The sequence below is a fragment of the Staurois parvus genome, unplaced genomic scaffold (genome assembly GCF_062004578.1).
Source record: "Staurois parvus isolate SC_StPar_1 unplaced genomic scaffold, SC_StPar_1.0 ptg002113l, whole genome shotgun sequence".
NCBI classification, from domain to species: domain Eukaryota; kingdom Metazoa; phylum Chordata; class Amphibia; order Anura; family Ranidae; genus Staurois; species Staurois parvus.
In genome coordinates, this window is record NW_028319909.1 from 5,107,312 (window position 1) to 5,131,675 (window position 24,364).

Consider the following 24,364-nt stretch of genomic DNA (forward strand, 5'->3'; position numbering starts at 1 on the left):
AGACTATAACTATTATTACAACCTGGAGAACCTGCAGACGTTCATGATGTCATTTCTTTTTGTGATTCCTGGTGTGCTTTTGGCTTTGGTGTTATCTGGTAAATGATGTGCAAATATTTAATAAATATTTTACGCGCACTATTGAATGGACACATAAATGTTGTTTATTCTAGACTTCATGTTTTTCTAAAATAAAAAGCAACTACTTTACAAAATCAGCCATAACAGCCAGCATTTTATATATATATATATATATATATATATTGTAAAGCGCTGAGCAAACTGTTGGCACTATATAAATCTTGTATAATAATAATATATATATATATATATCAGCATTAATGTTTTATGACACATACTGTATGTACTGTATGTGTTGAAATCTTGTTGAGCAAGTGCCTATCTATTTCTGGTTTTGGTATTCTGTACCATTGTTGATATTTGGAGGTGGAGGAGATTGTGACTTGTTCTTGCATATACCGTATTGGGCTGGATTATTGAAATAGAACTTTGTGTTTACTACCTGTGATTTTAAAAGGGACGGGAGGCCCGTATTGCACCACTGAACTCTTATTAGCAACATTAGTTTTGCTCAGTACTTACAGTAGATACGGTGTTATGAGGCAGTATAAACTATCATTAGTAATTGACAAGTACACAGCTTTGGGCGCTGCACATGCAATAGAAAAAAATAAAATAGAACAGAAAAGAATAGAATAGAAAAAATAAACTAGAACAGAAAAGAATATAATCGAAAACATAAAATAGAACAGAAAAGAATAGAATAGAAAAAATATAACAGAACAGAAAAGAATAGAATAGAAAAAATAAAATAGAACAGAAAAGAATAAAATAGTAAAAATAAAATAGAACAGAAAATAATAGAATAAAAAAATAAAATAGAATATAACCATCTTCTGAAATTCAAATTTTGAATAAAATATAACCAGCTATTCGTCACAATGAATTTGGATTAATTCAATATCCTTTATTCAAATTTGATTTGAATACTTCAAAACCATTGGAAAAAATTTCAAATCCAGTCAAAATTGAATAAACAAAACTAAACGAATAGAACAGAAAAGAATAGAATAGAAAAAAATAAAATAGAACAGAAAAGAATAAAATAGAAAAAATAAAATAAAACAGAAAAGAATAGAATATAAAAAATAAAATAGAATATAACCATCTTTCTAAATTCAAATTCCTAAATTTTGAATTCCAAATAAAATAGAACCAGCTATTTGTCACAATGAATTGGGATCGATTCAATATCCTTTGTTCAAATTTGATTTGAATCCTTCAAAACCATTGGAAAAAATTAAAATCCAGTCGAAATCAAATAAACAAAACTAAACAAATTTTGTTACAAATGCAACAAAACAAAATGTGTAACTTAACAAATCAATACAAAACAAAACAATTTTTGTCCTGCACATGTCTAAATTTTATACTTTTACTCTAGACTTAAAGCAAAACTAAAGCCAATAATTTAAATGTTTCACAAAAAAGGTAACTGTCTCAGTTATTGGTGCTCTCGACCAGGGACGGACTGACAACTCATGGGGCCCCCGGGCAATAAGGGATCATGGGGCCCCTGTGTCCTTGCCCAAACTCAAAAAAGCTTATGAAAAAGGTACCAGGGGCATCTCATGGGGCCCCCTACTGATCCCGGGCCCTTGGTCAGTGCCCGAGTTTCCAAATGGTCAGTCCGCCCCTGCTCTCGACTGAATGGTCAAGCCGTATGAATAGCTGGTTTCCTAACAGATCACATTTTGCAGCCACGTGGCAACTGCAGATCAACCGAGGATAAGATGGCAGCTTCCTTGGCTGTAAAGGACAGGAGGGTTTAGTACTGCTTTAATGAGTAATAAAAACCTTGTGGTGCGAATGTATGTGTGTATGTGGTTGGAAGGGGGAGGGGCACTGCAAGAATAGTTAAATTTGGAAGATTTTATCACAAACAATGGCGTTCTGGAAACGGCCTGGAATTTCTACATGGGAAGTAAATATGGGAAGTAATTATATGAAACATACATTCTTTGAGTATGTTTGTTTGAGAGGGGCGTTATCCTTAAAAATTTTCCCCATTTAATACTAATAAATTTACCATAACAGAAAATATTACTAAATATTAAGCAATTTGGGGGTAGCAGTAATGGCATCAATTCTTTCAATGACGGGAAAAATGATTGGTAAATACTTCAATAACTTTGAGATACACTGGCACAGAGTTAATCAAACTCAGAGACGTCATCGATACTTGGTAAGGTCTTTATTGTTCTTTTGTGGTTCCAACAAATTTATCGCATGTAACCATTTCCTTCAATTAAAATTCCCATGACCACAAAGCGAGGCGGTATAAATACCAAGCATCCTTGAAGTTTTCCGGTAGTGCCCAATGCTAGATCTACTTTACTTCGACCTGGAGAACCGGTGGACTTTCATAATGTCCTTTCTTTTGGGTGTTCTTTTGTCTTTGGTACCCTCTGGTAAGTGCTCTTCAAATCTTTAAGAAATATATTATTATTGTGTTGTTGAATTGCTTCACATTTTTTTTAGTTAGAAGCAGAATATCTTTTTAATATATTTTGCTCCATGCTTTTTGGCCTTGTTGGGAAAGTTTGGAGCTTTTTACTATGCAAATCAGCCTAAAGGCGGAACGGGTATGATATAACTGGATATACTGGGGTAGGGGGCTCCAGTGGATGGGAGAGATTCTAGAGAAGCAGAACTACAATGTATCTGAGCACCACAAACTGAAAGCGCTATTTAATTTGTTTTTAATATTAAAATCAAACTCCCCCATCCTTCCATGTCTCCATGCTTTATTTTGTTTCGTTTTGTTGAAGGATCACTTAGAAAACTGCCACCCCCTAGCATTTCTGGCTGTGGCCATCTTGAGTAAGGGCAGATGATTACTGTAGCATTTTCTTTCTAGAATCCATCTGTCCTTAGCTCAAGCATACATGCAGGAGGGTGTTCTTAACTGAGAAAACCCCTTATTGGGAAAGTTTGGAGCTTTTTACCATGCAAATCAGCCTAAAGGCGGAACAGGTATGATCAGGGGCACACTGACCATTTGGAAACTCGGGCACTTCCCGAGGGCCCGGGGTCAGTAGGGGGCCCCATGATATGCCCCTGGTACCTTTTTCATAGGCTTTTTTGAGTTTGGGCAAGGATACAGGGGCCCCATGATCCCCTATTGCCCGGGGGCCCCATAAGTTGTCAGTCCGCCCCTGGGTATGATATAACTGGATATACTGGGGTAGGGGGCTCCAGTGGATGGGAGAGATTCTAGAGAAGTAGAACTACAATGTATCTGAGCACCACAAACCAAAAGAGCTATTTAATTCATTTTTAATATTTAAAGCAAACTCCCCCATCCTTCCATGTCTCCATGCTTTATTTTGTTTCATTTTGTTAAAGGATCACTTAGAAAAATGCCACCCCCTAGAATTTCTGGCTGTGGCCATCTTGAGTAAGGGCAGATGATTTATGTAGCATTTGCTTTCTAGAATCCATCTGCCCTTAGCTCAGGCATCCATGCAGAAGGGTGTTCTTAGCTGAGAAAACCCCTTCATGGGAAAGTTTGGAGCTTTTTACTATGCAAATCAGCCTAAAGGCAGAACGGGTATGATATAACTGGATATACTGGGGTAGGGGCAGGGGCGGACTGACAACTCATGGGGCCCCCGGGATATAGGGGATCATGGGGCCCCTGTGTCTTTGCCCACACTCAAAGCACACCCAAAAAAGCCTATAAAAATGTAACAGGGGCTTTCATGGGGCCCCCTACTGACCCCGGGCCCTTGGGCAGTGCCCTAGTGCTCGAATGGTCAGTCCGCCCCTGAGTAGGGGGCTCCAGTGGATGGGAGAGATTCTAGAGAAGCAGAACTACAATGTATCTGAGCACCCCAAACCGAAAGCGCTGTTTAATTCATTTTTAATATTAAAAGAAAACTCCCCCATCCTTCCATGTCTCCATGCTTTATTTTGCTTCATTTTGTTGAAGGATCACTTGGAAAAATGCCCCCCGCCTAGCATTTCTGGCTGTGGCCATCTTGAGTAAGGGCAGATGATTCATGTAGCATTTGCTTTCTAGAATCCATCTGCCCTTAGCTCAGGGATACATGCAGGTGGCTGTTCTTAGCTGAAAAAACCCCTCCCACCATCGTCCCCTCCTGTAGACATTTGGGATGTATGACATTATTTGTCTAGGCATGGAAACTAGAAAGTAACTAAAGTAACATAAAAAACTGTTGAAAACAAGTAAATATAATATACTTTCCTGTCTATTTACTAATGCTAGAAGTATAAGGATTAAAAATACTCATTGCTGATTGAGAGAGTGAAGTTCCACTTTAAGGCAAGTGTCTTGGGAGGAGTGGAGAGGAGTATTTGGGTGATTTTCCAAGAAGAGGTTGGCGATGTTGCTGGGGGCAGTGGATGGCTTTGTATGTTGTGGTTACTATTTTAAATCTTGGGCTAGTGGAAACCAGTGAAGGGATTGGCAGAGAGGGGCTGCAGACCCGGATCGGTTAGTGAGGTTAATAAGTCTACCAGCAGCATTCATAATAGACTGAAGTGACCATTGAGGAAGGCCAGTGAGGAGGGATTTGTAGCAGTCAAGAAAGGAGACAACCAGGAACTTGATGGTTTATTCCACCCAAAGTGAATTTTTACACTATAAGTGGGCACATGTGACCTATTTGATCCGCGATCATCTTTTTTGGGGGTATTCTGGCATCAAAATATATCCTGCCTAGCCAAGGAATGTCTCTTATAGTATGAATGGGTATTGCATTCTCCTAAACCCCAAATAATTGAACAGTCCACAATGAAACATATTTGCAGGGCTTACAGGTGGATAGTATAGGAACTCAAGAGCAAAGATATTGTTGCTTAGGTACCTAGTAGTTGTAAATAAACCAAAGGATAAATTATCCCCAACTCTTAAAAAACTGGTAGTCCAGTGAGGAGGGAGTTGCTGAAGCCAAGAAGGGAGATAACCAGGGACTTGATGGTTTATGCCGCCAAAAATTAATTTTTACACAATAAGTGGTCACTTGTGACCTAGATGATCCACTATCAACTTTTTTGTGGGTATTCCGGCATCAAAATATCCCCAGCTGATGTATCTGGCTCTGCCTAGCCAGGGAATCTTATATCTCCTACAGTATGGAGAGTTTTGCATTCTCTATAATGCTAAATAATTAAACAATCCATGATGAAACATATTTGCAATGGGGTTACAGGTGGATAGTATAGGAACACAAGAGCAAAGATATTGTTGCTTAGGTACCTAGAAGTTATAAGTAAACCAATCGTTAAGTTAAACCCAATTCTTAAAAGACTGGTATTCCAGTGAGGAGGGATTTGCTGCAGCCAAGAAGGGAGATGACTAGGGAGTTGATGGTTTATTCCACCTAAAATTAATTTTTACACAATAAGTGGTCACTTGTGACCTAGATGATCCACTATCATCTTTTTTTGGAGTATTCCGGCATCAAAATATCCCCAGTTGAAGTATCTGTCTCTTATCTTATGTCTCCTACGGTATGGAGGGTAATGCATTCTCTATAATGCCAAATAATGACATATGATGAAACATATTTGCAGGGCTTGCAGGTGGATAGTATAGGAACTCAAAAGCAAAGATATTGTTGCTTACATTCCTAGAACTTATAAATGAACCAAAGGGTAAGTTAACCCCAATTCTTAAAAAAACTGGTAGGCCAGTGAGGTAAGCCAGTGACAAGGGATTTGCTGCAACCAAGAAGGGAGATAACCAGGGACTTGATGGTTTATTCCACCTAAAATTAATTTTGACACAATAAGTGGTCATTTGTGACCTAGATGATCCACTATCATCTTTTTTTGGAGTATTCCGGCACCAAAATATCCCAAGTTGAAGTATCTTGCTCTTATCTTATGTCTCCTACGGTATGGAGGGTAATGCATTCTCTATAATGCCAAATAATTACATATGATGAAACATGAAACATATTTGCAGTGCTTACAGGTGGATAGTATAGAAACCCAGAAGCAAAGATATTGTTGTTTAGGTACCTAGACGTTCTAAATAAACCAAAGGGTAAGTTGACCCCAATTCTTAAAAAACTGGTAAGCCAGTGAGGAGGGAGTCACTGCAACCAAGAAGGGAGATAACCAAGGACTTGATGGTTTATTCCACCTAAAATGAATATTTATACAATAAGTGGTCAGTTGTGACCTAGATGATCCATTGTAATCTTTTTTTGGAGTATTCCGGGATCAAAATATCCCCAGTTGGAGTATCTGGCTCTTATCTTATGTCTCCTACAGTATGGAGGGTAATGCATTCTCTATAATGCCAAATAATTACATACGATGAAACATATTTGCAATGGGCTTACAAGTGGATAGTATAGGAGCTCAAGAGCAAAGATATTGTTGCTTAGGTACCTAGAAGTTCTAAATAAACCAAAGGGTAAGTTAAATCCAATTCTTAAAAAACTGGTAAGCCAGTGAGGTAAGCCAGTGACAAGGGATTTGCTGCAACCAAGAAGGGAGATAACCAGGGACTTGATGGTTTATTCCACCTAAAATTAATTTTGACACAATAAGTGGTCATTTGTGACCTAGATGATCCACTATCATCTTTTTTTGGAGTATTCCGGCATCAAAATATCCCTAATTGAAGTATCTGGCTCTTATCTTATGTCTCCTACGGTATGGAGGGTAATGGATTCTCTATAATGCCAAATAATTACATGTGATGAAACATGAAACATATTTGCAGGGCTCACAGCTGGATAGTATAGGAGCTCAAGAGCAAAGATATTGTTACTTAGGTACTTAGAAGTTCTAAATAAACCAAAGGGTAAGTTAACTCCAATTCTTAAAAAACTGGTAGTCCAGTGAGGAGGGATTTGCTGAAGACAAGAAGAAAGATAGCCAGGCATTTGATGGTTTATTCTACCTAAAATTAATTTGTACACAATAAGTGGTCACTTGTGACCTAGATGATCCACTATCATCTTTTTTTGGAGTATTCCGGGATCAAAATATCCCCAGTTGGAGTATCTGGCTCTTATCTTATGTCTCCTACGGTATGGAGGGTAATGGATTTTCTATAATGCCAAATAATTAAACATTCTTTGACCAGTGCTTAGTGTTTGACACTATTTCACTCTCTGTAGGGTACTCACTTTCCTGTATGGAGTGCACCTCTACATCAACAACCTCATGCGGAGGTCGCAGTGTCATTTGCCCCTCTGGCAATCTGTGCGGAGCCGCATATATATCAACCACTGAAGGTAAGGTCATACTTAGAAATAATTAAATGAAAATTATTCAGTTCTTCAACTATCCATAGAATTTGGTAGTTTACCGTTCAGGATAATATCTGCATGGAATTTGTATGATCTACCTGTGCTAGCATGGGTTTCCTCCAGGCACTTCAGTTTTCTCCCACACTTGAAAGACATGCTGGTAGGTTAATAGGCTCCTGTCTAAATTGGCCCTAGTATGTGTATGTATGCATGTGAGATAAGGACCTTCAAGGGTGGACTGATCATTTGGAAACTCGGGCACTGCCCGAGGGCCCGGGGTCAGTAGGGGGCCCCCTGAGATGCCCCTGGTACCTTTTTCATAGGCTTTTTTGAGTTTGGGCAAGGACACAGGGGCCCAGGGGCGGACTAACAACTCATGGGGCCCCCGGGCAATAGGGGATCATGGGTCCCCTGTGTCCTTGCCCAAACTCAAAAAAGCCTATGAAAAAGGTACCAGGGGCATCTTATGGGGCCCCCTACTGACCCTGGGCCCTCGAGCAGCGCCCCAGTTTCTAAATGGTCAGTCTGCCCCTGCAGGGGCCCCATGATCCCCTATTGCCGGGGGGGCCCCATGGGTTGTCAGTCAGACCCTGGGGATCTTATATTGTAAGCTCTTTGAGGTCAGGGACTGATGTGAATGTACAGTATGTAAAGCACTACATAAATGGTCAGTGCAATATAAATTCCTGAAATAAATACATAGACACAATTGTTATATGTAATTATCCCACTAAGACTCATAATCACGTATGATGTAAACATTTAGTATATTTCAGTCGTTTAATATTTAAAAATCCCATTTTTTTCTAAATTACATATTGGGACAATAGGATAAACCAAGCTAAATTAGCAAAATGTTAATCTTAATATTCCATATTTCATTGGTGCCTAGATGCCCAGGACAAATTTAACAATGTCAAGATGTAGCGGTTAACATGACAATATTATGACTAATTTGCATATAACACTTTTATTTGGTGATAATTGTGCAAAAATGTAAAAAAAAATCTGCTTTCAGTTATTTTTATTATTATTATTATTATTATCAATATCATAATGTCATTGTATCTGACAATTTGGAGACACTTTCTCTTTGCCATTAATGAGCAAAAAAAAAAAAAATTTAAAAATTGAAATACAGCCTATAGGACCTCAAAAATGATCTGAGCTTTTTTTTATTTTATTAGCAGAAAATAATACAGTTTGTTTTCCGATAGGTAGCATGAGCTGGACCGTCTATGCCATGTTATGTACAAACGTAAGCCAGTGTGAGAAGAGTGGAAGTGCCAGCCTTCCCTTTGGAAAGATGAAGATAGCTACATCGTGTTGTACCACCGATCACTGCATTCCAATGTTACCCTCCTGTAAGACCCTCCTACTGCTTTTTTATTTGCTGTAAATTTTATTGCAGTACAGATGTCTGTACCCACATGGAAGAAAAATATATTTAAAATATATTTGAAAAATATTCTTCCCAAATATATTGACATATATTTGAAATACTACAATTTTGGCCGTATTCAATATATTTAAAAATATATTTTAATAAGAAAAAAAAAAAAAAAAATATATATATATATATATATATATATATATATACATATATTTATATCAGGAGCGGACTGACAACTCATGGGGCCCCCGGGCAATAGGGGATCATGGGGCCCCTGTGTCCTTGCCCAAACTCAAAAAAACCTATAAAAAAGGTACCTCATAGGACCCCTACTGACCCCGGGCCCTTGGGCAGTGCCCGAGTTTCCAAATGGTCAGTCCACCCCTGATGTATATATATATATATGTAAATATATGTATATCGATAAACATGTGTGGGACTTTTTCACTGTCTGGACTGATTATATATTGGAAATTGTATCTTGTGTATCCTACAAAACAACCAATTGTGTCACAACCAATGTACTGTAATGGTCACCTCAATACGAGTGATCATGGAATATAGCCTGGTGTAGCACAGGGGCCAATGATCCCCTATTGAGGGCCCGGGGTCAGTAGGGGGCCTCATGAGATGCCCCTGGTACCTTTTTCATAGGCTTTTTTGAGTTTGGGCAAGGACACAGGGGCCCAATGATCCCCTATTGAGGGCCCGGGGTCAGTAGGGGGCCCCATGAGATGCCCCTGGTACCTTTTTCATAGGCTTTTTTGAGTTTGGGCAAGGACACAGGGGCCCAATTATCCCCTATTGAGGGCCCGGGGTCAGTAGGGAGCCCCATGAGATGCCCCTGGTACCTTTTTCATAGGCTTTTTTGAGTTTGGGCAAGGACACAAGGGCCCAATGATCCCCTATTGAGGGCCCGGGGTCAGTAGGGGGCTCCATGAGATGCCCCTGGTACCTTTTTCATAGGCTTTTTTGAGTTTGGGCAAGGACACAGGGGCCCCATGATCCCCTATTGAGGGCCCGAGGTCAGTAGGGGGCCTCATGAGATGCCCCTGGTACCTTTTTCATAGGCTTTTTTGAGTTTGGGCAAGGACACAAGGGCACCATGATCCCCTATTGAGGGCCCGAGGTCAGTTGGGGGCCCCATGAGATGCCCCTCGTATCTTTTTCATAGGCTTTTTTGAGTTTTGGCAAGGACACAGGGGCCCCATGATCCCCTATTGCGGGCCCGGGGTCAGTAGGGGGCCCCATGAGATGCCCCTGGTACCTTTTTCATAGGTTTGTTTGAGTTTGGGCAAGGACACAGGGGCCCCATGATCCCCTATTGCCCGGGGGGGCCCCATGAGTTGTCAGTCCGCCCCTGGTTTAGCATCACCTATAGCAGTCCCAGTTCCTAGTCAAGCAAGCAAGTGATGTCACCAGTGTGACACTGAACTTGTTCTGGTGACAGTATGTAAAAAAAATGTAATATATACTTTTTTTTTTACAATTTTTTTTTGTACATACTGTCACCAGAGCAGTGCGATGTCACCGTACTGACCACAGTAAGGACATACAGCTGCCTTTTCAACTGACACTTTATTCTTCATTTTTCCATTTTTCTGCCTTTTTTAGCTCGTTGTCAGAATCATAACAAGGAAAGTTGCTTTAAATTGGAAAATTGGATCCACACTGACGTTTTCTTTTGAAAATTTACGCTTTGGTTTTTTTTTCTGCTAAGCTGCAAGCAATTATCTCTGCTTTGTCCTGTGCATAAACCTTCTTTACCGAAACCAGTTCCTGACAATTGTGGAACAGGAGACGGGGAGTCCGCCAGGTTTCACTATTTGCGCAGAAGCTTCTAAATGTTTGGGAAACTTTTAATTAAAACAAAGTCAGGGCTCATGTACACTGCAGCTGATAAACTCACATTTAGGAGCTGTTCTGTGTTTTTTTCAGCAGCCCCTGAACTCTCCCTAATGTTTTCCTGTGTGTCCATGTACAAATCGTCCTTTACAGTCGTTTACAGGCATTTGAATTTACAGTCGTTTTTTTGAACGCACCAAACTTGGGTTCAGCAGTCAATTTTATCAGCGTTCAAACGCAAAAGGCTTGTAAACGCGGCTAAACGCGGCAAATCGCGTTTATAAGTGTTTTTGCGTTTGAAATTTTTTTTTAACTCTTCCAGTTCACTATGCTTTCCAGAGGCTTTTTTCATCATGAAAAATGCATGCAAAGCGTTGTAAAGGTGCTCAGATGGACAAAACACTGAACACGGGATGTTCCCACCAAGCTTCTCACACATTGTAATGACCAATTCACACCTCACACCTCTCCCACCCTTGGAAACAAAAGATATGTTAATGACCATTCACACCTCACACCTCTCCCACCCTTGGAAACAAAAGATATGTTAATGACCATTCACACCTCAGACCTCTCCCATCCTTGGAAACAAAAGATATGTTAATGACCAATTCACACCTCAGACCTCTCCCACCCTTGGAAACAAAAGATATGTTAATGACCAATTCACACCTCAGACCTCTCCCACCCTTGGAAACAAAAGATATGTTAATGACCAATTCACACCTCAGACCTCTCCCGCCCTTGGAAACAAAAGATATGTTAATGACCATTCACACCTCCCACCTCTCCCACCCTTGGAAACAAAAGATATGTTAATGACCATTCACACCTCAGACCTCTCCCATCCTTGGAAACAAAAGATATGTTAATGACCAATTCACACCTCAGACCTCTCCCACCCTTGGAAACAAAAGATATGTTAATGACCAATTCACACCTCACACCTCTCCCGCCCTTGGAAACAAAAGATATGTTAATGACCAATTCACACCTCAGACCTCTCCCACCCCTGGAAACAAAAAATATGTTAATGACCAATTCACACCTCAGACCTCTCCCACCCTTGGAAACAAAAGATATGTTAATGACCATTCACACCTCAGACCTCTCTCACCCTTGGAAACAAAAGATATGTTAATGACCAATTCACACCTCAGACCTCTCCCACCCTTGGAAACAAAAAATATGTTAATGACCATTCACACCTCAGACCTCTCCCGCCCTTGGAAACAAAAGATATGTTAATGACCATTCACACCTCACACCTCTCCCACCCTTGGAAACAAAAGATATGTTAATGACCATTCACACCTCAGACCTCTCCCATCCTTGGAAACAAAAGATATGTTAATGACCAATTCACACCTCAGACCTCTCCCACCCTTGGAAACAAAAGATATGTTAATGACCAATTCACACCTCACACCTCTCCCGCCCTTGGAAACAAAAGATATGTTAATGACCAATTCACACCTCAGACCTCTCCCACCCCTGGAAACAAAAAATATGTTAATGACCAATTCACACCTCAGACCTCTCCCACCCTTGGAAACAAAAGATATGTTAATGAGCATTCACACCTCAGACCTCTCTCACCCCTGGAAACAAAAGATATGTTAATGACCATTCACACCTCAGACCTCTCCCACCCTTGGAAACAAAAAATATGTTAATGACCATTCACACCTCAGACCTCTCCCACCCTTGGAAACAAAAGATATGTTAATGACTCATTCACACCTCAGACCTCTCCCACCCTTGGAAACAAAAGATATGTTAATGACCATTCACACCTCAAATTCCTCATGAAGACCCCCTGCGAGGTGACCTTAATGACTCCCTCCACCAGACAAACAAACAAACAACATTTTCCAGCAGTCAGTTTCCATTGTTCGGAAGTGTCCCGTGTACATGGGGCCTAAACTTTGCTACGTGTCGCTGCTGGTATGTTCTTCCCGGAAATGTGCTCAGATTTTGCTTCAACTGTGTAAATGTTCAACAGATCAGCTGCCAAAGAATGTCATTGTTTATAGATCTTTCTCAGTATTAATAATGAGAATTGTACTGACTCCAAGCCTAGTATGCAAAATGAAATTCATTTTTAACTATTAGTTGGAGTCTTTGTCCTTTGACCCACATTTTTTAGAGCACCTACCTACCCACTTGTCCTCCATAGGATCCCCCCTTCCTGACCAAGCCATTTTTTGCATTACAGTGTAGCGTTACTTTAATTGACAATTGCGCAGTCATGCGACGCTGCACCCAAATGAAATGTATGTCTTTTTTTCCCACAAATAGAGCTTTCTTTTGATGGTATTTGATGGCCTGTGCATTTTTTATTATTTGCGCTATAAAGAAAAACCTGACAATTTTGAGGAAAAAAAATATATTTTTGACTTTTTGCTATTAAACATGTTCAGTAAAAATTTTTTTAAAAAATGGTATTTGATCGTGTCTGCAGTTTTTACTAAGAAGACTGACCGTTTTGAGAAAAAATAAATATTTTCCATTTTGAGAAAAAACAATATTTTTTATTTTCTGCCAGTAAAAAAAAAAAAAAATCAAAGCTCTTCATAAATTTAGATCAAAATGTATTCTGCTACATATTTTTGGTAAAAAAAAAATCCCAATCAGTGTATATTGATTAATTTGCGCAGCGTGAGAAAAGTACTGCCGATAACCGGCAATTGTCTAAGGACGGATTGGCACCAATCATCAGGGCACTGATGATCAGTGTCCTGATGATCAGTACCCAGCAGTGCCGCCCACCAGTGCCGCTCACCTGTGTCCAGCAGTGCCACCCACATGTGCCACCTGTCAGTGCCCGGCAGTGCCACCCACCTGTGCCCATCAGTTCCCAGCAGTGCCACCCAGCTGTGCCCAGCAGTGCCACCCATAAGTGCCACCCATCAGTGCCCAGCAGTGCCACCACCTGTGCCCATCAGTTCCCAGCAGTGCCACTCAACTGTGCCCAACAGTGCCACCCATCAATGCCACCCGTCAGTGCCCAGCAGTGCCGTCAGTCAGTGCCACCCATCAGTGCCCATCAGTGCTGCCCATCAGTGCCACCTATCAGTGCTCATTGTTGCATATCAGTGCAGCATCATCAGTGCCGCCTCATCAGTGACAACTCATCAGTGCCGCATATCATTGCCACCTATCAGTGCTGCCTATCAGTGCCCATCAGTGCTGCCTATCAGTGCCCATCAGTGCTGCCTATCAGTGCAGCCTCATCAATGCACATCAGTGAAGAAGAAAAATGACCCGTTTGCAAAATTGTATAATAGAAACAAAGAAAAACTTTTTTAAAATTTTTTGCTCTTTCTTTGTTTAATTTTTTTTTGTACATACTGTCACCAGAGCAGTGCGATGTCACCGTACTGACCACAGTAAGGACATACAGCTGCCTTTTCAACTGACACTTTATTCTTCATTTTTCCATTGTTTTGCCTTTTTTAGCTCGTTGTCAGAATCATTACAAGGAAAGTTGCTTTAAATTGGAAAATTGGATCCACACTGACGTTTTCTTTTGAAAATTTACGCTTTTGTTTTTTTTTCTGCTAAGCTGCAAGCAATTATCTCTGCTTTGTCCTGTGCATAAACCTTCTTTACCGAAACCAGTTCCTGACAATTGTGGAACAGGAGACGGGGAGTCCGCCAGGTTTCACTATTTGCGCAGAAGCTTCTAAATGTTTGGGAAACTTTTAATTAAAACAAAGTCAGGGCTCATGTACACTGCAGCTGATAAACTCACATTTAGGAGCTGTTCTGTGTTTTTTTCAGCAGCCCCTGAACTCTCTCTAATGTTTTCCTGTGTGTCCATGTACAAATCGTCCTTTACAGTCGTTTACAGGCATTTGAATTTACAGTCGTTTTTTTGAACGCACCAAACTTGGGTTCAGCAGTCAATTTTATCAGCGTTCAAACGCAAAAGGCTTGTAAACGCGGCTAAACGCGGCAAATCGCGTTTATAAGTGTTTTTGCGTTTGAAATTTTTTTTAACTCTTCCAGTTCACTATGCTTTCCAGAGGCTTTTTTCATCATGAAAAATGCATGCAAAGCGTTGTAAAGGTGCTCAGATGGACAAAACACTGAACACGGGATGTTCCCACCAAGCTTCTCACACATTGTAATGACCAATTCACACCTCACACCTCTCCCACCCTTGGAAACAAAAGATATGTTAATGACCATTCACACCTCAGACCTCTCCCATCCTTGGAAACAAAAGATATGTTAATGACCAATTCACACCTCAGACCTCTCCCACCCTTGGAAACAAAAGATATGTTAATGACCAATTCACACCTCAGACCTCTCCCACCCTTGGAAACAAAAGATATGTTAATGACCAATTCACACCTCAGACCTCTCCCGCCCTTGGAAACAAAAGATATGTTAATGACCATTCACACCTCACACCTCTCCCACCCTTGGAAACAAAAGATATGTTAATGACCATTCACACCTCAGACCTCTCCCATCCTTGGAAACAAAAGATATGTTAATGACCAATCACACCTCAGACCTCTCCCACCCTTGGAAACAAAAAATATGTTAATGCCCATTCACACCTCAGACCTCTCCCACCCTTGGAAACAAAAGATATGTTAATGACCATTCACACCTCAGACCTCTCCCACCCTTGGAAACAAAAGATATGTTAATGACCATTCACACCTCAAATTCCTCATGAAGACCCCCTGCGAGGTGACCTTAATGACTCCCTCCACCAGACAAACAAACAAACAAACAAAAGAAATGTTAATGATCAACTCACACCTAGCTAATCTCAACACATACTGCTTTCTCTGCTTCTACTCTCTGTATTTCTCTGAAACAGTCTGAAATAGTTATTAATTTACCACTTTTCAGTGCATTCTGGGTATTTGAGAGGTTCTCCTGTGCTTATCTTTAAAAAAACACTTCTAAATGCAAATGCACATAAACGCGCATAAACGCATTATGCAAATGCAGCTAAACAGACCTTTTTTTACCTACATTTTCCAGCAGTCAGTTTCCATTGTTCGGAAGTGTCCCGTGTACATGGGGCCTAAACTTTGCTACGTGTCGCTGCTGGTATGTTCTTCCCGGAAATGTGCTCAGATTTTGCTTCAACTGTGTAAATGTTCAACAGATCAGCTGCCAAAGAATGTCATTGTTTATAGATCTTTCTCAGTATTAATAATGAGAATTGTACTGACTCCAAGCCTAGTATGCAAAATGAAATTCATTTTTAACTATTAGTTGGAGTCTTTGTCCTTTGACCCACATTTTTTAGAGCACCTACCTACCCACTTGTCCTCCATAGGATCCCCCCTTCCTGACCAAGCCATTTTTTGCATTACAGTGTAGCGTTACTTTAATTGACAATTGCGCAGTCATGCGACGCTGCACACAAATGAAATGTATGTCTTTTTTTCCCACAAATAGAGCTTTCTTTTGATGGTATTTGATGGCCTGTGCATTTTTTATTATTTGCGCTATAAAGAAAAACCCGACAATTTTGAGGAAAAAAAATATATTTTTGACTTTTTGCTATTAAACATGTTCAGTAAAAATTTTTTTAAAAAATGGTATTTGATCGTGTCTGCAGTTTTTACTAAGAAGACTGAACGTTTTGAGAAAAAATAAATATTTTCCATTTTGAGAAAAAACAATATTTTTTATTTTCTGCCAGTAAAAAAGAAAAAAAAAATCAAAGCTCTTCATAAATTTAGATCAAAATGTATTCTGCTACATATTTTTGGTAAAAAAAAAATCCCAATCAGTGTATATTGATTAATTTGCACAGCGTGAGAAAAGTACTGCCGATAACCGGCAATTGTCTAAGGACGGATTGGCACCGATCATCAGGGCACTGATGATCAGTGTCCTGATGATCAGTACCCAGCAGTGCCGCCCACCAGTGCCGCTCACCTGTGTCCAGCAGTGCCACCCACATGTGCCACCTGTCAGTGCCCGGCAGTGCCACCCACCTGTGCCCATCAGTTCCCAGCAGTGCCACCCAGCTGTGCCCAGCAGTGCCACCCATAAGTGCCACCCATCAGTGCCCAGCAGTGCCACCACCTGTGCCCATCAGTTCCCAGCAGTGCCACTCAACTGTGCCCAACAGTGCCACCCATCAATGCCACCCGTCAGTGCCCAGCAGTGCCGTCAGTCAGTGCCACCCATCAGTGCCCATCAGTGCTGCCCATCAGTGCCACCTATCAGTGCTCATTGTTGCATATCAGTGCAGCATCATCAGTGTTGCCTCATCAGTGACAACTCATCAGTGCCGCCTATCATTGCCACCTATCAGTGCTGCCTATCAGTGCCCATCAGTGCTGCCTATCAGTGCCCATCAGTGCTGCCTATCAGTGCAGCCTCATCAATGCACATCAGTGAAGAAGAAAAATGACCTGTTTGCAAAATTGTATAATAGAAACAAAGAAAAACTTTTTTCAAATTTTTTGCTCTTTCTTTGTTTATAGCGCAAAAAAAAAAAAAAACCCAGCGGCAAGTAAATACCACCAAAAGAAAGCTCTATTTGTGTGAAACAAAATTATAAAAATTTAATACGGGTACAATGTTGCATGAACGCGCAATTGTCATTCAAAGTGCGACAGCGCTGAAATCTGAAAATTGGCCTGGACAGGAAGGGGGTATAAGTGCCTGGCAGGCGAGAGGTTAAACGACTCACAAGTAGGTGGTAATAAGTAGGCTTATAAGGGGTTAAAGAGGCACAATGCCTCCTGGCTGGGTTCAGGAACAGTGAACAAGGATGAAGCCTGCTGCGAAAGTCTGGCAAGTCTCTGTGAACTCCGGAGCAGCGGCGATGGCGTGTGACATCACAAACATGCCACGAGGCGTTGTGCCTCTTTAACCCCTTATGAGCCTACTTATTACCATCTACATGTGAGCTGTTTAAATTATGTACACCATTAACCTCCCTAGTGGTCTGATTATGTCAGTATTTCTGTGCTCAAAGCGGTACTTTTTTTGCACGGAAATATGTTTTTTTTTATTGTAGGCCTGTAATTCTTAGGAATAACTCACTGAAATCTGTCCGAACAAGAGTCTAGTAAACATCCCGGGGATGATAAAATTTGAAACACGAAATCATAAATTATAATAAATAATCATAAAAAATAATAATAAATTTAATTCAATAATATAATCAAACCAAAAACACTGAAATGTGAAATAGAGCGCCAAGTTCGCACATCGCTGAGCACAGTCGCAGAATCGTTTTCAGTGTCTGATGAGGAATTTCCCCCACGAATTATTATCACTCAATTCTGCAAGTGGTTCTGATTTACTATCGCTGTTCTCTAGCCGGTCTAAAACCGCGTCTGACCTAAAGGGACGCTTTTTGGACGCCATGGACGTTTCTCAGTTTCCAGGCAGAAAGAACAGTAAAAATGTAGGCAGGGCGCCGGACAAAGCACTCGGGACAAAATGTATGTGAAATGGTTTGATACAGGAATGTTATACTATGTGATTTTAGTGTATTTAGTGAATGCTACTTTTAAAATTTTTGAATTTCCTGCCAGTTCCGTCCCCCGTACGTCCCGACGCTCGCAGGGACCGGAACCCGGAAGACAGATACCGGCATCGGCCGGAGGAGATGGCCGGGGACGCTGCAGGGGTGACATCGCGGGAGCGAAGGACAAGGTAAGCGCAAGAGGGAATCCCTGTAGCTCGGGTTACCACTTCTGGTACTGAAAGTTAACCCCGAGCTACATTCGGGAATACCGCCAGAGGGGTTAAATACATCTTACAGTCTACACTCAGAGGAGCTGTGGTGTTTCTCTTTTCGTAAACTGTGGTATATATACTGGAATTTTTTTAATTAATTTTTAATGCTAGTAATGGCTCTGATCAGCGACTTATGGCGGGATTGCGATATCCGACACTTTGTGACACTAATACAGTGATCAGTGCTAACAATATGCACTGACACTGTGCTAATGACACTGGCTGGGAAGGGGATAACATCTAGGGTGATCAAAGGGTTAAGTGTGTGTCAAGGTATGTGCTTGGGAGAATGTCACCAGCCCACCGAGGATCACCAATACGGGTCCAAAAGTTTTAATGAAGGATCAAATAGTTACAGCAAGGCAACGGTTCGGAGTCTCGCAGGACCCCTTCATCAGGCATGGTCACTTGAAGGGGTCCTTCGAGACTGAAACGTTGCCTTGCTGTAACTATTTGATCGTTCATTAAAACTTTTGGACCCGTATTGGTGATCCTCGGTGTGCAGATGACATTCTCCCTTGCTGATTCTGTTCGGTTCCAGCCGCCCACTGCCATCTTTAACGCAGGAACGTGTGCGTTGGGATTGTACACCTGCATTCTTTCTATGTGCTTGGTGCACACTAGGTGGTGCTTTCACTATGGGAAGTGATGGATCGTGTTCTCAGCTCTACAGATTGAAACGATTCTTGACTTTCAACATTCACAACAGTGCTATGGTTATGTACACATAGCCATAGCTCTGTTCTTGCTCTTTGACTGATGATCTCCAGGTGCCGACGACCAACTGCTCGCCGGGTTTCACTGATCATTTTGTGCTTTGACAGTTCACAGCTGAAGATCTCCTCCTGCAGCGCTTGCGCACCTCGTGTGGCAGAAATGCAAAATGATGTTTATTGATGTGATTTTGCACAGGAATGTACTGTAGTAGTAAAACTGCTATAGGGTGGATGGAGAGTGGTTAATGGACTTACACAACCTGAAAGTACTAAATCTTATACATAAAGTACAGAACCATGAACCACTAGTATGTGTGAAACAAATTTCTTTACTCTACAAAAAACAGTCTAGAACAGAGTCTAGAACAGAGCTATGGCTATGTGTACATAGTCATAGCACTGCTGTGAATGTTGAAAGTCATGAATCGTTTCTTTATGTAGAGCTGAGAACACGATCCATCACTTCCCATAGTAAAAAAAAAAAAAAAAATGGCTAAACTTAAAGTACTGTGTATGTGAATTCTTACCTGGTAACACAACCCATGCACTTTATAATAGAAATGCCGGTCAAGACATCTACACTTATCAGCCACTTTATTAGATCCACCTGTTCAATTGCTTGGTAACACAAATTGCTAATTAGCCAATCACACGGCAGCAATGCATTTAGGCATCTAGACGTGGTGAAGACGACTTGCTGAAGTTCAAACCGAGCATCAGAATGGGGAAGAAAGGAGATTTAAGTGACTTTGAACGTGGCATGGTTGTTGGTGCCAGGCGGGCTGGTCTGAGTATTTCAAAAACTGCTGATATACTGGCATTTTCACGTACAACCATCTCTAGGGTTTACAGAGAATGGTCCGAAGCCAGACACTGACCATGCAGGAATGGATGTACTTTATGGCCCAGCATGGTCAGTTTGAAACAAACAGGGGACTTTGAAGGAAAGCAGTGGGACTGGGTAGAATCTCCTGGTATTTAACACAAAGGAAGAAATACAAAGAGAACAGAATACTTTTCAATACAAGTACGTGGTACAGCAGGCACAAATCATGAATATGAAATGTTTGGGTAACATTTTCTTTAAGAACTTTTGTCCTGTAGAATGTTTACCATGAAAAAAAATATGTTCACTTTTATTCTATGTCAACATATCACACTTTTTTTTCTCTAAGTGCCAGCTGACAACTCAGTGTCCAATGGATTGAAATGCCCATCCTGTGTGTCTCATCATTCCCACTGGTGTAACTCTTCAGATACCATGCAATGCACAGGGGATGAGAATAAGTGTCTTCTCCAGACTACATACATAGCTGGTAAGTGTGACAGATGGGCGCAATGTTAGCTCAAAACTGTTTTTTTTTTTTAATTTTACTTACCCATTACTAATATTAGATGAGAAAACATTGATATAAAAATATAATACAATTTGAAGAGGCACTATACCAAAAATATTATTTTCTGTTATCACTGAAACAGTCATAATGCACCAGTAATGTCCACTTGAAGACCAGCAATGAACCGGTACAAACAAATGGCCACTACCACAATCTCTGACTGGCTCTCATGTACCTGATAGAAGTCTGAATTGACGAGGTCGGCCTCTCTTGTATCTCCAACCCAGACCCCACTGAAGGTGGAACAGATGGTGCCAAGGGACAGGAGAAACACAAGTACCTGTGGGTATTGATTGCAGAACCTGTGGCTGGAGGTATAACCTTGGTATATCAAGCAGGGCATCCAGTCAGGAACAGAGGAGATGCCGGAATGGCCAGCTGAGGTTGAGGAAGCACTCCACTGGAACTGCAAGATCTGGGTACGTGGCTTGTTGGAACTTCTGATAAGCGTGAGGCCGGAACACACCGTGACAACCGGAGTTGATATAATGGATAGCCAGGACAAGCACTCAGCAGGACTGTAGAGCCAAAATGGAGCCGGAAGCGTAGACAGAGTAATAGCCAAGGTTAGCAATGAGCAGGCAATGAGGTACCGGAACATCAGACAGGGACGAGGTTAGGAGGAAACCAGGATCAGAAACCGATGAGCAGAAGCATAGACAGGGTCAGCAACGAGCAGGCTATGAGGTACCAGAACATCAGACAGGGACGAGGTCAGGAGGAATCCAGGATCAGAAACCGATGAGCAGAAGCATAAACAGATTCCAAGAGCAGGTCAATGGCAAGCCGGGTCGGTAACGGATACACACAGGATACAGCAGGACACAGGGAACTAGCTGAAGGCCAATCAGCACTGACAGAGAGTAAGAGCCTTCTTTAAATAGTCCGTCTGGCGCCAGAAACTTTGGGCATGCTCCGACGTGTGTGCACCTGTGTGCGCGCATGCGCAAGCCTATGCTCATTTTTATGTGCGATGTTGCACGCATGCGCATTTCTATGTGCCAGTCGCTGTACGGGAATTCCCTTACACTGGACTTCACAGCAATATATACTGGGTGTTCAGTGTGCCCCTGTATCTTTAACCACTTCCAGACCGGACACTTTTACCCCCTTCCTGACCAGGGCAATTTTCAGCTTTTAGCGCTATCACACTTTGAATGACAATTGCGCGGTCATGCAACACTGTACCCAAATGAATTTTTTACCATTTTTTTGAGATATATAAAGCTTTATTTTGGTGGTATTTATTCACCACTGGGATTTGTTTTTTTTTTGCTATGTAAATGAAATGTCCAAAAATTTTGAAAAAAAGTGTTTTTTTTATAAAATTTTGCAAATAAATAATATTTCATCATAAATCTTAGCCAAAATGTATTCCGTTATCTTTTTAGTAAAAAAAAAAAAATCCTAATTAGTTTATAAGCAAAAATTATAATTTTTAAACTTTTTTTTACATTTTTATTTTATTTTTTTATATTATTATTTTTTATTTTATTTTATTTTTTTTTTACATACTGTCACCCTAGCAGTACACTGTACTACTTGTGGGGGGTGATGAAGATTTTTTTTTTTACACTGATTGCTTTTACACCCATATAGGATGTAAAAGCAATCATTTCTCTTTCTCTCTGTGTGCATTCATTGAGAAGAACTGAGTGAGCTGTGATTGGTCACAGCTTGTCACATGGTACAAGGCTTTTGTGAATAGCCTTGTACCATGTGACCTCTGTGATCATTCACAGATTTCACACATAGTAAGCAATGATGTCAGAAGTGACATCTTGCTTACTACTTTGCATGTGATCACTGATTGGCCAATCAGTGATCACATGATCGGGACCTCGTACAGAGGTCCCGTCCGACGATTGGTGTTCCAGTGTGTCCGGAGGACACAGCGGGCACCGGATCGCGGTGCTGCGCGCTCCCAGGGAGCGCGCACAAGCAGGGTGCGGGGAGGCCGTTTATAGAAGGCCACCCGACTCTGCAGTGCCACCGTCCACGGTCGGGAAGTGGTTAAGGAAGGGTGGGCTCCCTCAGTCTATCCATTATGAAACACGAGCTTCTACTATGGAGGCTCTCAAAAATTATAGATTAGGAACCGCAGATAATTGGGGTGCCATGAAGAGGCTCTACAACTTACACATCTATTTGCAAATGTGTGCTAACTAAGCCCCTGTTTTTAACGCTAACGTTTAGACAGGACATTTTGGTTTGTCGCAAGCTGGTTGGTAAGTTGAGCTGGGAATTTTTCTCTTTTATTGTTTGACAAACGTACCGTTACATCGGTGAACTTCAAGTGCTTATAGCGGGATGATGCCTGTAGCTGTAGTACTGATCAGGGGCAGACTGACAACTCATGGGGCCCCCGGGCAATAGGGGATCATGGGGCCCCTGTGTCCTTACCCAAACTCAAAAAAGCCTATGAAAAAGGTACCAGGGGCATCTCATGTGGCCCCTTACTGACCCCGGGCCCTCGGGCAGTGCCCGAGTTTCCAAATGGTCAGTCCGCCCCTGGTATTAATATTGTTTTTCAGAGCTGGTGGTCAGCATTTTTGTAAAAGCTATCCTAGCAGTTAATTTATTAGCTGCTGGATTGCTTTCACAAGCAGTGGGAAGGGACATCCCGCCTCCTGCCATCTTCTGTGGCTCTTTCGAGCTCTCCCATCCCACTGGGAGCCCCAAACGATCGGTGGTTTTGCCGGATGACCATAGAGGTAATCGAAGGCCAAAACAGCTCTTATCACGGTATAGGAAACTGGAAGTGATGAGCACCAAATGTAAACAGGGATGAGCGAGTTTGGGGTGGAGGAACTTGACTGGCCTGACCTCAACCCCATAGAACACCTTTGTGATGAAACTGCGAGCCAGGCCTCCTCCCCCGACATCAGTGCCTGACCTCACAAATGTGCTTCTGGAAGAATGGTCCAACCTTCCCATAGACACCCTCCTAAACCTTGTGGATCTCCTTCCCAGAAGAGTTGAAGCTGTTATAGCTGAAAAAGGGCGGGGCCAACTCAATATTGAACCCTACTGACTAGGACTGGGAGGCCATTAAAGTTCATGTGCATGGAAAGGGAGGAGCCAACTCAATATTGAACCCTACGGACTAAGACTGGGAGGCCATTAAAGTTCATGTGCATGGAAAGGGAGGAGCCAACTCAATATTGAACCCTACGGACTAAGACTGGGAGGCCATTAAAGTTCATGTGCATGGAAAGGGAGGAGCACACTCAATATTGAACCCTACGGACTAAGACTGGGAGGCCATTAAAGTTCATGTGCATGAAAAGGGAGGAGCCAACTCAATATTGAACCCTACGGGCTAAGACTGGGAGGCCATTAAAGTTCATGTGCATGGAAAGGGAGGAGCCAACTTAATATTGAACCCTACGGACTAAGACTGGGAGGCCATTAAAGTTCATGTGCGTGGAAAGGCAGGTGGCCCAATACTTTTGGCAATATAGTGTTTGTGCACACAAACCATCTATAAGTTTAACTTCACATTTTTCAAATGAACTATTTATTAAAACAAACACATTTAAATGTCAACCTTATTTTCAAAGAAATTGCATTTATGTTTTGGTAAGATTCAATGGCCTGGCCAGTACAGGTCTTATTCTGTTTTTATTGACTTTATTTACCTAATTCTAGGTTTTGAAGAATTGAAGAATTCATTTCACAATTTCAAATCATTATTTTTTTTTTTTTCTCAGAAGCCGTGCCACGGTCAACAGCCTTTCGTGGTTGCACCACAAAGAGCATCTGTGATCTCGGCAATCTATGTTACAGCGCCAATGGAATATCAACAGACGTTTGGTTCAGCTGCAATAGTGGGAACACCATGGGTCTCCAAGCTCACTTCCACCTCCCATCTGTCATTTGTCTTTTGTTCCTAAAGCTACTGTTTGTATTGTGAATGATTACTTTGATTACTTCAATTTAAAAGAGAACATT

General features: G+C 41.4%; 1 protein-coding gene across 1 annotated transcript; it reads left to right on the forward strand.

The window, feature by feature from the left end:
• Positions 1-46: 46 nt before the first annotated feature.
• Positions 47-24,364, forward strand: LOC149432773 (phospholipase A2 inhibitor and Ly6/PLAUR domain-containing protein-like). Its single transcript, XM_089665041.1, has 5 exons — positions 47-98; positions 7,185-7,301; positions 8,534-8,680; positions 20,189-20,335; positions 24,127-24,364. The coding sequence occupies exons 1-5, from the start codon at positions 47-49 to the stop codon at positions 24,324-24,326; spliced, it is 663 nt and encodes a 220-aa protein (XP_089521167.1). The 3' UTR covers positions 24,327-24,364.

Excerpts from the sequence above, each read along its gene's own strand:
- LOC149432773 (XM_089665041.1), top strand. The coding sequence starts at position 47 with ATGTCATTTCTTTTTGTGATTCCTGGTGTGCTTTTGGCTTTGGTGTTA. Across the intron at positions 7,302-8,533 it reads ATATATATCAACCACTGAAG|GTAGCATGAGCTGGACCGTC; the intron begins GTAAGGTCATAC and ends GTTTTCCGATAG. Across the intron at positions 8,681-20,188 it reads CATTCCAATGTTACCCTCCT|TGCCAGCTGACAACTCAGTG; the intron begins GTAAGACCCTCC and ends TTTTTCTCTAAG.